This window comes from Scyliorhinus torazame, chromosome 2, assembly GCF_047496885.1.
Source record: "Scyliorhinus torazame isolate Kashiwa2021f chromosome 2, sScyTor2.1, whole genome shotgun sequence".
Lineage (NCBI taxonomy): Eukaryota > Metazoa > Chordata > Chondrichthyes > Carcharhiniformes > Scyliorhinidae > Scyliorhinus > Scyliorhinus torazame.
In genome coordinates this window covers 219,446,457-219,464,348 of record NC_092708.1, presented here as the reverse complement: position 1 = coordinate 219,464,348, position 17,892 = coordinate 219,446,457, and the positions used below count along the sequence as shown (strand labels likewise).

Below are 17,892 nucleotides of genomic sequence, written 5' to 3'. Positions count from 1 at the left end.
CAACCTGTTCATACTGAGCAGATTTGAGATGGACGATGCAAGCAATGAGCAAGGTTTTTAGGCCATGGTGAAGCAGGGCTCTCAGAGGAAGGTAAGAGTTCAGGGTTGTCTCATTTCAAATGAGAAGTTGTAAGCAATAGACCCCAGTGATCCAGCAATCAGGATGCCACCATCATGCAGTTGTCTATAGTCTTACCAGCCCGCCTAGCATCCTCATTGACTATGCGATGATTGATAATATTGAAATACTGTATTCCTTTCTCTGTTGAGCCATCCTCCAGAGGCTGCTGAGTCCCTAAGGACCCCCCGCCCCCCTTGACATCTGAAAGGGAGCTACAGACAGATCCATCCATGTCGCACCCGCTCTCACTAACAGGACCAGCGCAGATAGAAGTACATGAGTGGGCATTAGTTTGTCGACTCAGGTGGTACTGCACTGTGAGGAAGGCACAGCACACTCACATGAGGAGCTGGTGGAAGAAGAGGACTCCCAATGCGTCGGCCATCAGAGGACTGCTGGAGACCAGAACAATGCTGAGTCCGAGGCAGGTGATGAACCTCTGAAGTTGTCCATTGGGCAGCAAATGCTGCACGGCCAGCGGGATGCGCAGGGAGATATGGTGGAAATCCCTGTGGCTCTGCGTGCCATGATCTCTGTCATGGAAGAGTCCATGCAGAGCATGAGCGATGTGTTGACCCTGAGCACCGAGTGCACAGCCTCATCCAGCGAGAGAGTGGTGCCACTCAGACCTGCAAACCCACAAAGCAGCAGTGAACTCCGAGGCTACAGCCAGTGTGAGCGAGGAATGAGACAGAGTCTCTCTGCTGGGTGCCTGTTCATTAATGGTGAACGGTGAGGTCCAAACCTACCTCGCCTTGGTGGATGAGCTGTCTCTTGTCTCTATTTGTCCTTCTCCCAGTGATCCGTACAAGGGCGGAAGTTTCTCTACCCCTCTGCCAGGTACTGTGGGATCTTCTGAAGCTGCGCCGACTGAGGTGTGCTCAGCTACGTCACTGGGCGTACCCTCCCTGGTGGAGTCAGCTCAGGCCCTGCCGTCCAGAGGACAATCACCAAGGTCATCGATGCTGACGGGAGTTTGCATGGTAACATCGTGGTGCATGCCCGATGTCTTCTCACATGATTTCAGGTGGAGTGTGTGCCCACTTAAACAAGGTGAAATTCTGGCCATAGGGGTGAAGTTGATCTATTTGAGGGCCTGCGGGAGGCTGATCTGGAAGTGAGCGGTTCCCCGACGCCAACCCTCGACATTTACACACACCAAATAAAGTGTGTTGTGCCCAATTAATGGCAGCCTTGTAGGAAGCCTGTTAACTTGGAGAGGAAAGGGTTGGCAGCATGCCCAACTAGGCCTCTAGGGAGGGATGTCTGACAGGTGAGGGGTTAGGCTGTCACCCCAAACCTGGGCGTAGCCACCCATTTAAATGCACTCTGTCACAGGCTGGTGGCAGCTACGGGAGAAATCCCCTTATGCAAAAAGAAGTAAATTGTCAGAAAACCAATTGGAAGCCTGAGTAGTAACATTAGGTCATAGGACGTAGGAGCAGGATTAGGCCATTTGGCCCTGCTCCATTATTCAATGAGACCATGGCTGACCTGGTTGGGGTCTCAGCTCAACTTTCCTGTCTGCCGCCCCCATAACCCTCGACTCGCCTGCCTATCAATAATATATCTAAATCAGCCTTGAACAATGTTAAAGTACCCAAGGGTGGGATTCTCCAACTCGCAGCCACGTGTTTCTCGGCAGTGGGAGGAAACGCGCCATTTGCATCATTCTCTGTTGCTGCCGCTGTCAATGGGATTTCCCATTGAAGCCAACCCACACAACCCGCGGGTGGGGAGTGCCCTGATGGCGGGACCAATACTGGAATTGCAAGCTTCAGTTTAGCCATGACTGTAGGCCCCCTTTCAAGTCAATGTCTCCTACTGTAGGCTGAAAAAGGTGAATTAAAGTCCTGGTGGACTTTCCAACCTTCACCAGCAGACCTTGCTGCTGAATAACCCCGCTTGCAGTCTTTATCCACCCTCACACCATCTCCTCATTGCTGGCATAACTCACAACAAATGTTTTTCATATGTGCCCACTGTAAAATGGTGCGAGCAATGTATAATACGCCTCTATTGGCTCGTTAACCAGCTGACTTGGGTTTTATTTAGTTTTTCAAAACTGCAGGCAGCACGGTGACACAGCGGATGGCACAGTGGTTAGCATTGCTGCCTCACAGCGCAAGGAACCTGTGTTCAATTCCAGCCTCGGGTGATTGTGTGGAGTTTACGCTTTCTTCCGTGTCTGCGTGGGTTTCCTCCGGGTGCTACGGTTTCCTCCCACAGTCCAAAGATGTGCAGGTTAGGTGGATTGGCCATGATAAAGTGCCCCTTAGTGTCCAAAAGGTTACAGGGATAGGGCAGGGGAATGGGCCTAGGTATGGTGATCTTTCAGAGGATCAGTGTAGACTCATTGGGCTGAATGGCCTCCTTCTACACTGTAGGGATTCTATGATGGGAGGGCTGCTGATCCCGGCATTCGCTCTACTTCAGTATTGACAGAGACCGGAGTGATGATGTTGGGTCGGTGACTGATATCATCGAACTGGATTTAACATAAGTCCAGTGGGTTGTTGGGGAGGGGCAGTGTACCTGATTTCCAGGGACAAAATTCATCCCCTACCACCTCAAAGACCAGTGTTTTCACCAAGAAAAACTTGGACACTTTGTGGGCATGTTATTCTTTTATTCACCATTGTTGATATACGCAGATAATTTGAGTGGAAATATTCCCTAGATGTCCCTATGGATTTTCAGCTGATGGGTCAAAGCTGTGCTCCCTTATTTTTGTCGTCCAGTATCTCACTCTTTCACCAACTCTTCCCGTTTGTCGATCAGCTCTAAGACCTGCACTGTGTTCCGTTTAGCCTGATCCAGGAGGTCAAAAGCCTTCATCCTAGCCTGTGGACAAGCAGAGATAAAGTTACTCCTATCCTATAAGAAAATGTCATTCACGCTAACTGCTCTTCAGCACTGAATCTGCACAGCCCCAGACTAGGACAGTGAGAATACAGAAAGTGACAGATACTTGCTGGTACTCTATCCCGACAAACAAATGGAATTACATGAAACCCCTGCCCACTTTAATTATACAATGATACTATATATGAAGCTCTGGACTTGCACACAAAGCTCTCGTGTTTAAAATATTGAGGATATGTCCAAGCTGTACTTGGGGAGGGGGGGGGTGGTTTATCCTCATTTATCCGTCCGGCTACATGGAACGTCTTTCTAGTCTTTCCTGTGAATCTAAACAGCCCTCCAATAACTTCTCCTCTGTCAAGTGTATGTTATGAACCACGCTAATGTTAAATGTGTGAGTATCCAGAAGGGTGGATTGAAACATGGGTTCGTAGTGGTGTCTGTGTATTTTCTGATTTAATGTGAGGAACGGTGTATAGCCGAGTGAGGAACAGTCCAGTCGTTGTGGGAACAATTCATAAAGAATATTTATTAACGTAAAAGAAAGACACACACAATAAGGACTATAATACGATCTGACACTTAAGTATACTGATGACTATACACATAATTTTACATAAATCTATCCTTTGGTCGCCAGCTGCCTATTTACCTGAACTCTGATACACACTGCCTTTTCCCAAATAACACCCAATTTTAAATAACTTTATGAGCGAAATCCAGCAAATAATTACCACAATCAGGTTAAGGTGGCCACATTTGGATAATCATCTCCTGGTTCAGCAAAGGCAGAAAATAGCTGCTTCCTTCTGGAGACTAGATCTGCAAGTTGCTGCAGATCAGATGTTAGTTGTCTGCCTGTCTGACTCTCTCTTTAGTTAGGGTTCTACAGTTATACTGTTTCTTTCCCTCTGATGTTATTCCCCCTGTGGAGTTTGCTTCTGGCAGGTATGTGTCCATTTCCTTGTCTATGCACTTTGAAGTTACCATCTCTATAGCCCCATTGTTTCCTCTGGTCACACATATAAAATACTTATTTTCCACTGAGAGGCGAATTTGCATCTCATCATTGTTTCACTTTGTTTTTTCTTTTTTTAAATATTAATTTTCCCCCTTCTTAACATATATATATCCATTTACGTTTTGAGAGTTACGACTAAATTTGTTTCCATCCTTTCAGGAGTTGCTTTCCAGTTCACAACTGATTGAGTGAAACTCCACGACTCACCTCTGTTTTTTTGCCAATTACCTTAAACCTGTGTTCTCAGGACCCTTCTGCCCTGGAAATAATTTGAACCTATTTATCAAAATGCTCATGATTAAATCTATCAAATCTCCCTCAATATTTTCTGCTCTTACATGAGATTAACAACTTGAGATTTAAAAGCTTTCAATGGGCTTCATGAATGGGAGATTTTGGTATGATCAGGTTTGTAGAGTGAGAGTTCTCTTAAATTTTTAGACGTTTCTTTTATTTCATTTCTCCAAGGCCCCTGAGGTCTGCCCATTGTGAATACTTGATGAGTTGGCATGAAAGCTATGTGGGAACATGAGCTGGCATTGCATTGACATGGAGGCTGTGAGGAGTCATGGGGAGATGGGTAGGGGGGCATGAGTTAGCATTATCTTGGCATGGAGGATGTGAGGAGCCATAAGGAGGTGGGTGGAGGGATGGGCTGGCATTGAGTTGGAATACAGACCATGGGGCGCCCATGGGGAATGATTGGGTGTGTGAGGGAGTGGGTGGGATAAATGGGAGTGTCCAACAGATTTTATTACAACTGGGACCCATAGAACTGAGGCAGGCCTTCTAACCAGCACTAACCAAACTCCATGGCTGCTTAGGTTCTGTTCCTGGGGTCGGTGGGCATGAGTCTATTCCGACCTGTCTCCCTCGATACGAATTTGAGTGTGTTTAAACTGAGGCGGGTCTGCTGAGTCGGGAAACTTCCCAACTTGCGCTATCTGCCTCAGTAGTGAAAATCCTCTATTTTTATAGAGAAGGCTCCTGTATAATTCACTAGTCTTACCATCTGCCTCGTTCAAAGATTTTTGTACATAAATCACCAGGTTTCTCTGTTCCTGTACCGTCTTTAAAATTATATCATTAATTCACATTGTTTATTCACATTCTTCCAAACAAAATGCATTACTTCACACTATTCTGAGACACCTTTCATTTGCCATGCATCTACCCCTTTTACCGGGCTGTCTATACCTCCTCCCCCCCCCACTCCCCTCTCCTTCTGAAGACTGTTATCTGCCCCCTCACTGTTTGCTACCCTATCCTGTTTAAACCCTGGCCTGTGGCCTTCGCTCCATCAATACCTTGTCATTGAACTCCTGCTCTTTGATATCCTTGAGGTTAATGATGATGTTGTAATGGGCCCCAAATACTCCCAGCTCTAAGGCTTTGGCTGCAACCTAGAAACAGACAGAGAGTTTAGAACAAAACTGGGAAAAGAACCTGGCAGACCTGAATTACTCCCGCAGTTAATCTTCCAATTCTTGAATGGTTCAAGTTCTGACATAGGAGGGGTCAAGACAGGAATTCATACAGCTCACAACATGGTCGAAATACATTCAAGTTGTTCAAATATCAATTAGATGTCAGGTTTAGACTGGGGCATCTAGATGCTTTTCGAAGAACGATAAACAGTCATAGTACAGCTGCCAAGTGGCTCTCAACACTAAAAGAGTTTCCATTCAGATCCATGCGTGATCGACACTTGCTTCTGCCTAATCAAACTACCTTGGAAACTAACCAAAACATGTTGGTTATTTCTCAATAACTGAATCAACAATGAATGCAGAACTGCCTCAGGAAAGGCATAGTTTGCTACTTGGAATTAAGGCTTCTTATTCTACCCCCAATCATGTCTACCTGCAGATCTGATTTGCAAGCCAGGTTTCCACACGTTGCCATCTCACTTAGTACTGGCCACAGACTGTTAACTTTCTCCGCTAAGGACAGAGGCACGCTGACAGCTTTCTTCAAGCCATCCTGCATTGCAGCTTCTCGCCTGTAAAGGAAAATGAAAAGTTTGATGAATGGAGTTCGACCAACTGAAAGTGTGCAACTTATCGAATGTCAGTTCCCGCCCAGTACCACAATGGGATTGTAACCTGTCACTTTGTGAGGCTGTTACATCCCCAACAAAGCAGCAAGATACCATAATGACAACATTGCACAACACCTTGAGAATAACCAAGCCTGACGTGGTATTGTCCTGAAATTCACTATCATAGAATTATTTTATTATGAAATGGTTAGAGCACATAGGAAGACCATTCAGCCCATCCTGTCCATGCCAGATCTCTGTGAGAGCAACTCAATTAATTCCACTCACCCAACTGTGGTAATGTGCATCAATATAAATACATGTAGGCTAGCTAGACACTAGAGGGAGCACCGGAGACATCACACACACACTCAGCCAATAGATCAGTTAGATAGGACACGACCAATGGACATTCATGATACACACAGAGGTGACATGACCACAAGAGGGCATTACACCAACCCATATGTAAAGGACACCACACACATGATCTGCCTCTTTCCAGTGGAGACAGTCAGTGAGTAGAGACACATGGTTGATTCAATATTACACCCACCACGTGGTTTGCAGCAACTGGTTAGTCAGTCTGGGTAGCTATAGTAGGATTAGCAGTAGTGTTGAACCTGAGTAATGGAAGTGTAAATAGTTTAATAAACGTGTTGAAGTTATCTCCACGTCTGAACCTTCCTTTGTCAAGTGCACCACAAGGAAGCCGCTTATGTTACACCTACAACATAACAAATCACCAACCTTTACCAGTTACCCCACAACTTTTTTCTCTTCGGGTGTTTATCCAATTTTGAAAGCCCCAATTGCATCTGCTTCCATTACACTCTCAGGGAGCACATTCCTGATTCTAACCAAGGGGTTCCCAAACCTTGGGTGTGACACACATTGGGTTTTTGGGATGACCATCTGAGATTGAGAGCTCCAAGCTAGCAATAGTGATTGTTGAGTGGAGATTCGGGTGGGAGAGTTCTGGGATCAGTGTTGAGGCCCCATTACATGAATATGCATGCTTCTTAGCTCTGAGGCCGCATCAAGTGGGGTCACAGTGGGAAAAGATTTGGGAAGCTCTGCCCCAAGGTCGCATTAAAGACTTCAAAAGAGCGTGGACAAAGCCTTTGCCCCATGTGAAAAATTAAATGAAAATTGTGCTCAATAGCTCTTCAGCCCCTCCACTGATAAACAACTCCCACGCACCCAACCAACCCCCCAAATCACGACCACTGCTCTCAGTCTGGGATTACGCCAAGTTTCACGCATCACGATGGGATCACAGTGGGAAAGAATTTGGAAAACACTGTCCTAACTACTTGCTGCATCGAAAAGGTGTTTTCATGTTGCTGCTTGTTCCTTTGCCATTCACCTTAAATATGTGTTCTAGGGTCCTTGATCCCTCTCCCAATTGTGTCCACATTGTTCAGACTGACAGTACAAAATGAACAGAATGCTGGTGCATGTAGGTTGAATGCAACACCAACAGAGATTTATTTATTAGGTCTTCACTGTACAAAGGCTGGTACTAGGCAAAGGGAAAAAGCCTGCAAAGTAGTTGAAGTCATAGAGCAAGATATCATGAGGACTATAGTGCAGGAATCCACCAGCACAAGAGTGCAGTGATCCAGGAGGACAATAATGCAGGGATCCAGGAGGGCAATAGTGCAAGCATCAAGGAGGACAATAGAGCATGGATCCAGGAGGACAATAGTGCAGGGATCCAGGAGGACAATAGTGCAGGGATCCAGGAGGACAATAGTGCAAGGCTCCAGGAGGACAATAGAGCAGGGATCCAGGAGGACAATAGAGCAGAGATCCAGGAGGACCATAGAGCAGGGACCGAGGAGGGCAATAGAGCAGGGATCCAGGAGGGCAATAGTGCAAGCATCAAGGAGGACAATAGAGCAGGGATCCAGGAGGACAATAGTGCAGGGATCCAGGAGGACAATAGTGCAGGGATCCAGGAGGACAATAGTGCTAGGCTCCAGGAGGACAATAGAGCAGGGATCCAGGAGGACAATAGAGCTGGGATCCAGGAGGACCACAGAGCAGGGATCCAGGAGGACAATAGAGCAGATCCAGGAGGACCATAGAGCAGGGATCCAGGAGGACAATAGAGCAGGGATCGAGGAGGACAATAGAGCAGGGATCCAGGAGGACATTAGTTCTGGGATCCAGGAGGACAATAGAGCAGGGATCCAGGAGGACAATAGTGCAGGGATCCAGGAGGACAATAGAGCAGGGATCCAGGAGGACAATAGTTCTCGGATCCAGGAGGACAATAGTGCAGGAATCCAGGCCAATAGTGCAGGGATCCAGGAGGACAATAGTGCAGGGATCCATGAGGACAATAGAGCTGGGATCCAGGAGGACCACAGAGCAGGGATCCAGGAGGACAATAGAGCAGGGATCCAGGAGGACAATAGTGCAGGGATCCATGAGGACAATAGAGCTGGGATCCATGAGGACAATAGAGCAGGGATCCAGGAGGACAATAGAGCAGGGATCCAGGAGGACATTAGTTCTGGGATCCAGGAGGACAATAGAGCAGGGATCCAGGAGGACCACAGAGCAGGGATCCAGGAGGACAATAGAGCAAGGATCCAGGAGGACAATAGACCAAGGATCCATGAGGACAATAGAGCTGGGATCCAGGAGGACAATAGAGCAGGGATCCAGGAGGACAATAGAGCAGGGATCCAGGAGGACCACAGAGCAGGGATCCAGGAGGACAATAGAGCAGGGATCCAGGAGGACAATAGAGCTGGGATCCAGGAGGACAATAGAGCTGGGATCCAGGAGGACCACAGAGCAGGGATCCAGGAGGACAATAGAGCAGGGATCCAGGAGGACAATAGTGCAGGGATCCAGGAGGACAATAGAGCAGGGATCCAGGAGGACAATAGTGCAGGGATCCAGGAGGACCACAGAGCAGGGATCCAGGAGGACAATAGAGCTGGGATCCAGGAGGACAATAGAGCTGGGATCCAGGAGGACCACAGAGCAGGGATCCAGGAGGACAATAGTGCAGGGATCCAGGAGGACAATAGAGCAAGGATCCATGAGGACAATAGAGCTGGGATCCAGGAGGACCACAGAGCAGGGATCCAGGAGGACAATAGAGCAGGGATCCAGGAGGACAATAGAGCTGGGATCCAGGAGGACCACAGAGCAGGTCCAGGAGGACAATAGTGCAGGGATCCAGGAGGACAATAGTGCAGGATTCAGGAGGACAATAGTGCAGGGATCCAGGAGGACAATAGTACATGAATCGAGGAGGACAATAGTGCAGGGATCCAGCAGGACAATCATGCAATAATCGAGGAGGGCAATAGAGCAGGAATCCAGGAAAATATACCTCGGATGCAGGAGGACAGTAGTGCAGGGATCCAGGAGGACAAAAGTGCAGGGTTCCAGGAGGACAATAGTGCAGGGATCCAGGAGGACAATAGTGCAAGGATAGAGGAAGACAATAGAGCAGGGAGCCAGGAGGACAACAGTGCAGGGATCCAGGAGTACAATAGTGCTGGGATCCAGGAGGACAATAGAGCAGGGACCAAGGAAGACAATAGTGCAAGGATTGAGGAGGACATTAGAGCAGGGATCCAGAACAATAGTGCAGAGATCCAGGAGAACAATAGTGCAGGGATCCAGAACAATAGAGCTGAGATCCAGGAGGACAATAGTGCAGGGATTGAGGAGTTCATTAGAGCTGGGATCCAGGACGACAATAGTGCAGGGATCGAGGAGGACAATAGAGCTGGGATCCAGGAGGACAATTGTGCAGGGATCGAGGAGGGCAATAGAGCTGGGATCCAGGAGGACAATAGAGCAGTGATCCAGAGGACAATAGAGCAGGGTCCAGGAGGACAATAGTGCAGGACTACACAAGGACTATAGTGCAGGAATCCACCAGGACAATAGTGCTGGGATCCAGGAGTTCAATAGAGCAGGGTTCCAGGAAGACAATAGAGCAGGGATCCAGGAGGGCAATAGTGCAAGGATCAAGGAGGTCAATAGAGCAGGGATCCAGGAGGACAACGGTGCAGGAATCCAGGCGGGCAATAGAGCTGGGATCCAGAAGGACAATATTGCTGGGATCCAGGAGGACAATAGTACACGGATCGAAGAGGACAATAGTGCAGGGGTCCAGCAGGACAACCGTGCAAGCTTCGAGGAGGTCAATAGAGCAAGTATCCAGGAGAACAATAGCGTAGGCATCTAGGAAAATATAGCTGGGATCCAAGAGGATAGTAGTGCAGGGATCCAGGAGGTCAATAGAGCAGATCCAGGAGGGCAATAGAGCAGGGATCCAGGAGGACAATAGTTCTGGGATCCAGGAGGACAATAGTGCAGGAATCCAGGCCAATAGTGCAGGGATCCATGAGGACAATAGAGCAGGGATCCAGGAGGACAATAGAGCAGGGATCGAGGAGGACAATAGTGCAGGGATCCAGGAGGACAATAGAGCAGGGATCCAGGAGGACAATAGTTCTGGGATCCAGGAGGACAATAGTGCAGGAATCCAGGCCAATAGTGCAGGGATCCATGAGGACAATAGAGCTGGGATCCAGGAGGACCATAGAGCAGGGACCCAGGAGGCTAATAGTTCAGGGATCCAGGAGGACAATAGTGCAGGAATCCAGGCCAATAGTGCAGGGACCCAGGAGGACCACAGAGCAGGGACCCAGGAGGACAATAGTGCAGTGATCCAGGAGGACAATAGTGCAGGAATCAGGAGGACAATAGTGCAGGGATCCAGGAGGACAATAGTGCAAGGATCCAGGAGGACAATCGTGCAGGGATGCAGGAGGACAATAGTGCAAGGCTCGAGGAGGACAATAGAGCATGTATCCAGGAAGAAAACAGTGCAGGGATCCAGAAGGACAATGGAGCTAGGATCCAGGAGGACAAAAGAGCAGGAATCGATGAGGACAATAGTGCAGGGATCCAGGAGCACAATAGTGCAGAGATCCAGGAAGACAATAGTGCAAGGCTCGAGGAGGTCATTAGAGCAGGGATCCAGGAGAACAATAGTGCAGAGATCCTGGAGGACAATAGAGCTGGGATCCAATGGACAAGAGAGCAGGGATCCAGGAAGACAATAGTGCAAGGATCGAGGAGGACAATAGAGCAGGGATCCAGGAGATCAATAGAGTAGGGATACAGGAGAACAATAGTGCAGGGATCCAGGAAGACAATAGTGCAAGGATCCAGGAGAGCAATCGTGCAGGGTTCCAGGAGGACAATAGAGCCGGGATACAGGAAGACAATAGTGCAAGGATCAAGGAGAGCGATAGAGCAGGGATCCAGGAGAACAATAGTGCAGGGATCCAGAACAATAGAGCTGGGATCCAGGAGGACAAATAGTGCAGGGATCGAGGAGGACAATAGTGCAGGATCGAGGAGTTCATTAGAGCTGGGTTCCAGGAGGACAATAGTGCAGGGATCGAGGAGGACAATAGTGCAGGATTGAGGAGTTCATTAGAGCTGGGTTCCAGGAGGACAATAGAGCTGGGATCGAGGAGGACAATAGCACAGGGATCCAGGAGGACAGCAGTGCAAGGATGAAGGAGGTCAATAGAGCAAGGATCCTGGAAGACAATAGTGCAGGGTTCCAGGAGGACAATAGTGCCGGGATCCAGGAGGACAATAGCACAGGGATCCAGAAGGTCAATAGTGCAGGGATCCAGGAGGACAATAGTGCAAGGATAGAGGAAGACAATAGAGCAGGGAGCCAGGAGGACAATAGTGCAAGGATAGAGGAAGACAATAGAGCAGGGAGCCAGGGGGACAACAGTGCAGGGATCCAGGAGGACAATAGTGCTGGGATCCAGGAGGACAATAGAGCAAGGGCCGAGGAAGACAATAGTGCCAGGATCGAGGAGGACATTAGAGCAGGGATCCAGAACAATAGTGCAGAGATCCAGGAAGACAATAGTGCAGGGATCCAGGAGGACAATCGTGCAGAGATCCAGGAGGACAATAGAGCAGGGATCGAGGAAGACAATAATGCAAGGATCGAGGAGAGCAATAGTGCAGGGTTACAGGAGGACAATAGAGCTGGGATCCAGGAGGACAATAGTGCAAGGATCGAGGAGGACGAGAGTGCAGGGATCCAGGAGGACATTCGTGCAAGAATCGAGGAGGACAATAGAGCAGGGATCCAAGAGAACAATAGTGCAGCGATCCAGAACAATAGAGCTGGGAACTAGAAGGACAATAGTGCAGGGATTGAGGAGTTCATTAGTGCTGGAATCCAGGACGACAATAGTGCAGGGATCGAGGAAGATAATAGAGCAGGGATCCAAGAGGACAACGGTGCAGGAATCCAGGCGGGCAGTAGAGCTGGGATCCAGGAGGACAATAGTGCTGGGATCCAGAAGGACAATAGTGCACGGATCGAAGAGGACAATAGTGCAGGGATCCAGCAGGACATTCGTGCAAGCTTAGAGGAGGACAATAGAGCAAGTATCCAGGAGAACAATAGTGTAGGCATCCAGGAAAATATAGCTGGGATCCAGGAGGATAGTAGTGCAGGGATCGAGGAGGACAATAGAGCTGGGATCCAGGAGGACAATAGTGCAGAGATCCAGCAGGACAATAGTGCAGGATCCAGGAGGACAATAGTGCAGGGATCCAGGAGGACACCAGTGCAGGGACCAGAAGAACAATAGAGCAGGGATCCAGGAGGACAAGAATGCAGGAATCCAGGAGGACAATGGTGCAGGACTACACAAGGATTATAGTGGAGGAATCCACCAGGACAATAGTGCTGGGATCCAGGAGGACAATAGTGCAGGGATCGAGGAGGGCAATAGATCTGGGATCAAGGAAGACAATTGAGCAGGGATCGAGGAGGACAACAGACCTGGGATCTAGGAGGACAATAGAGCATGGATTGCGTAGGACAATGGAGCTGGGATCCAGGAGGACAATAGTGCAGGGATCGAGGAGGACAATAGAGCTGAGATCCAGGAGAACAATAGTGCAATGATCCAGGAGGACAATAGTGCATGGATCCAGGAGGAAAACAGTACAGAGATCCTGGAGGACAATAGTGCAGGGATCCAGGAGGACAATAGTGCAGGGATCCAGGAGGACTACAGTGCAGTGATCCAGAAGAACAATAGAGCAGGGATCCAAGAGGACAATAATGGAGGAATCCAAGAGGACAATGGTGCAAGACTACACAAGGACTATAGTGGAGGAATCCACCAGGACAATAGTGCTGGGATCCGGGCGTTCAATAGAGCAGGGACCCAGGAGGACAATAGTGCAGGGATCCAGGAGGACAATAGAGCTGGGATCCAGGAGGACCACAGAGCATGGATCCAAGAGGTCAATAGAGCAGGGATCCAGGAGGACAACAGTGCAGGGAGCCAGGAGGACAACAGTGCAGGGATCCAGGAGGACAATACTGCTGGGATCCAGGAGGACAATAGAGCAGGGATCGAGGAAGACAATAGTGCAAGGATCGAGGAGGACATGAGGGCAGGGATCCAGAACAATAGTGCAGAGATCCAGGAGGACAATAGTGCAGGGATCCAGGAGGACAATAGTGCAGGGATCGAATTGGACAATAGTGCAGGGATCCAGCAGGACAATCATGCAAGCTTAGAGGAGGACAATAGAGCAAGTATCCAGGAGAACAATAGTGTAGGCATCTAGGAAAATATAGCTGGGATCCAGGAGGACAGTAGTGCAGGGATCGAGGAGGACAATAGAACTGGGATCCAGGAGGACAATAGTGCAGAGATCCAGGAGGACAATAGTGCAGGGATCCAGGAGGGCACCAGTGCAGGGACCAGAAGAACAATAGAACAGGGATCCAGGAGGACAAGCATGCAGGAATCCAGGAGGACAATGGTGCAGGACTACACAAGGATTATAGTGGAGGAATCCACCAGGACAATAGTGCTGGGATCCAGGAGGACAATAGTGCAGGGATCCAGGAGGACAATAGAGCTGGGATCCAGGAGGACAATAGTGCAGGGATCGAGGAGGACAACAGAGCTGGGTTCCAGGAAGACAATTGTGCAGGGATCGAGGAGGACAACAGATCTGGGATCTAGGAGGACAATAGAGCAGGGATGAAGAAGGACAATAGTGCATGGATTGAGGAGGACAATAGAGCTGAGATCCAGGAGGACAATAGTGCAGGGAGCCAGGAGGACAACAGTGAAGGCATCCAGGAGGACAATAGTGCTGGGATCCAGGAGGACAATAGAGCAGGGATCGAGGAAGACAATAGTGCAAGGATCGAGGAGGACATGAGAGCTGGGATCCAGAACAATAGAGCAGAGATCCAGGAGGACAATAGTGCAGGGATCCAGGAGGACTATAGTGCAGGGATCCTGGAGGACAATAGTGCAGGGATCCAGAAGGACAATAGTGCAGCGATCCAGAACAATAGTGCAGATATCCAGGAGGACAAGAGTGCAGAGATCCAGGAGGGCATTAGAGCAGGGATCCAAGATAACAATAATGCATACATCCAGGAGAACAATAGAGCAGGGATCCAGGAGTTCAATAGAGCTGGGATCCAGGAGTTCAATAGAGCTGGGATCCAGGAGTTCAATAGAGCAGGGATCCAGGAGGACAATGACCCAGGACGCCACAGGGTCAATAGTGCAGGACTGCATGAGAACCATAGCGCATGACCCCACAAGGACAATCGTGCAGGTCTCCACAGGACAATAGTGCAGGACTCCATGAGGACAATTGTGCAGGACTGCACGAGGACAATAGTGCAGGACTGCATGAGGGCAATAGTGCAGGATTGCAATAGTGCAGGACTGCACGAGGGCAATAGTGCAGGACTGTACAAGGGCAATAGTGCAGCTCTCCACGAGGGCAATAGTCTAGGACTCCATACTATTATTCATGGTGTGTCCTGCACTATTGGCCATGTGATATGTCGGAGATCAGGCCACCAACATCATCCTGTTGGATTCACTTTCATAAACTGTGGTCAACAAGCCATGTGGAGACTCCATTTTTGTTTCCAAAATGAACAGGTAATGTAGATGATTAAGGCAACAATTCAAAGCAATTTCTAGGAGCCCCTTTGAATGTTTTGAGTGGGCCATGGACGTCACAGGTTGGTGGGTGGTTCAGATCCGAACAGCTTTTATAGGATGTCAATGGGGTGGCAGTTGTTAAGTGTTGCTGCACATGGCAGCCATGAAGTGAGGCTTTTCACTTTGTGACCCAGAAAATAATCATGGAGCCATTAATTTTGGGTTGAGTATCCCTTGCTGTTCCTCCTGGCAAGGGGCTCACTGGAGAGCGGTTTGGGGGAGGTCTGGGGAGGTTTGCAAATTCTACTGGAAAGCTGCCCCTGTTTGACTGGCAGTGCCCATGTGGTATGGGCATGGTGGACACAGGAAGAAAACCCGAGGGGGTGGGGGGGGGGGTGCGAGGGTGGGGGGGGGGGGGGGTGCGAGGGTGGTGGGGGGGGGGTGCGAGGGTGGGGGGGGGGGGGCGGGTAGGCACATGGATCTGGGCAACAGCATCTTCCAATCAGACACACATCACTGCATCTAAATAGGGACAGATGCCCTCTTCAGGAGCGCTAACCAGTACATGAAGTTGAGAACCAATGTGGGCAATCAGGTTGAGAGAGCCAGAGGTTTTGGTGCAATCACTGGATTCTCCTAGGTGCAAGGGTCCATCCAGTGCACGCATAGAACCATCATGTCTCCACGGGCCTTCATTAACGGGAAGGGATTTTATTCCTCCTTTCTCTCGACATCAACTCATCTGCGATCACCATGGGGGTGGGGGGGGGGGGGGGGAGAGCCGGTGGGGGTGCTTCTTTCCCTGTGAGAATAACGGTGCTTAAAATCGCTGGCCCTCCCAGCTGGCCCAACATTTGACACCAATGTGGAGCCCAAGGAGAGAGGCAGAGCAGCATTATAACATATGCCACTCTGCAACCAGAGCAATCATTGTGTGGGTCATTGATGCTGCAGATTATGTCTCTGACAGAGCTGTATTCCTTTTCAAGGGGATGGGACTGCCGCCAATCAGGGCACCTGTCCAACGTCTGCACCCTCAGCCTGAAAACGCTAGTCATTGACTGAAGGTGTGGTCTCGGGCTGAAGGGGGTGGTCTCGGGCTGAAGGGGGTGGTCTCGGGCTGAAGGGGGTGGTCTCGGGCTGAAGGGGATGGTCACTGACTGAAGGTGTGGTCTCGAGCTGAAGGGGGTGGTCACTGACTGAAGGTGTGGTCTCGGGCTGAAGGGGGTGGTCTCGGTCTGAAGGGGGTGGTCTCGGTCTGAAGGGGGTGGTCGCGGGCTGAAGGGGGTGGTCTCGGGCTGAAGGGGGTGGTCTCGGGCTGAAGGGGGTGGTCTCGGGCTGAAGGGGGTGGTCTCGGGCTGAAGGGGGTGGTCTCGGGCTGAAGGAGGTGGTCTCGGGCTGAAGGAGGTGGTCTCGGGCAGAAGGGGGTGGTCTCGGGCTGAAGGGGGTGGTCTCGGGCTGAAGGGGGTGGTCTCGGGCTGAAGGACGTGTCTCGGGCTGAAGGGGGTGGTCTCGGGCTGAAGGGGGTGGTCTCGGGCTGAAGGGGGTGGTCTCGGGCTGAAGGGGGTGATCTCAGGCTGAAGGGGGTGGTCTCAGGCTGAAGGAGGTGGTCTCGGGCAGAAGGGGGTGGTCTCGGGCTGAAGGGGGTGCTCTCGGGCTGAAGGGGGTGCTCTCGGGCTGAAGGAGGTGGTCTCGGGCTGAAGGGGGTGGTCTCAGGCTGAAGGAGGTGGTCTCGGGCAGAAGGGGGTGGTCTCGGGCTGAAGGGGTGCTCTCAGGCTGAAATGGGTGCTCTCGGGCTGAAATGGGTGGTCTCGGGCTGAAGGAGGTGGTCTCGGGCTGAAGGGGGTGGTCTCGGGCTGAAGGGGGTTGTCTCGGGCTGAAGGGGGTGGTCTCGGGCTGAAGGGGGTGGTCTCAGCCTGAAGGGGGTGGTCTCGGGCTGAAGGGGATGGTCACTGACTGAAGGTGTGGTCTCGAGCTGAAGGGGGTGGTCACTGACTGAAGGTGTGGTCTCGGGCTGAAGGGGGTGGTCTCGGGCTGAAGGGGGTGGTCTCGGGCTGAAGGGGGTGGTCTCGGGCTGAAGAGGATGGTCACTGACTGAAGGTGTGGTCTCGAGCTGAAGGGGGTGGTCACTGACTGAAGGTGTGGTCTCGGGCTGAAGGGGGTGGCCTCGGTCTGAAGGGGGTGGTCTCGGTCTGAAGGGGGTGGTCGCGGGCTGAAGGGGGTGGTCTCGGGCTGAAGGGGGTGGTCTCGGGCTGAAGGGGGTGGTCTCGGGCTGAAGGGGGTGGTCTCGGGCTGAAGGAGGTGGTCTCGGGCTGAAGGAGGTGGTCTCAGGCTGAAATGGGTGGTCTCAGGCTGAAATGGGTGGTCTCAGGCTGAAATGGGTGGTCTCAGGCTGAAATGGGTGGTCTCAGGCTGAAGGGGGTGGTCTCAGGCTGAAGGGGGTGGTCTCAGGCTGAAGGGAGTGGTCTCGGGCTGAAGTGGGTGGTCTCAGGCTGAAATGGGTGGTCTCAGGCTGAAGGGGCTGGTCTTGGGCTGAAGGGGGTGGTCTCGGGCTGAATGGGGTGGTCTCGGGCTGAATGGAGTGGTCTCTGGTCATAGACGTATAGCTGGCCACAGTTTGAATCAGATCTCAGATGCTGGTGGTCTTTTAAACTTTTGACACCAAGAGGGATCTCAAGGAGAGAGGCAAAATAACATGAGCCACTCTGCAACCAGAGCGATCATTGTGTGTGCCATTGGTCTTTATAAAGTGCCTGGACCAATCAGGTGACACTCTTCCATATACCTGTTTAGGTTGTTAAAACTGAAGTTGTACAAGAAA

The 17,892-nt window shown here is 50.5% G+C and overlaps 1 protein-coding gene across 3 annotated transcripts in view; it reads right to left on the bottom strand.

The window, feature by feature from the left end:
• Positions 1 to 2,729: 2,729 nt before the first annotated feature.
• ftcd (formimidoyltransferase cyclodeaminase) overlaps positions 2,730 to 17,892 on the bottom strand; it is a 125,421-nt gene continuing 110,258 nt past the window's right edge. For all 3 annotated transcript variants that reach the window (XM_072484031.1, XM_072484022.1, XM_072484038.1), the window contains 3 exons: positions 5,871 to 6,009; positions 5,315 to 5,410; positions 2,730 to 2,965 (listed from right to left, as the gene is read on the bottom strand). In XM_072484031.1, the coding sequence (XP_072340132.1) occupies positions 2,867 to 2,965; positions 5,315 to 5,410; positions 5,871 to 6,009 (334 nt within the window). In that variant the 3' untranslated portion in view covers positions 2,730 to 2,866. The remainder of the gene's footprint in view (positions 2,966 to 5,314; positions 5,411 to 5,870; positions 6,010 to 17,892) is intronic.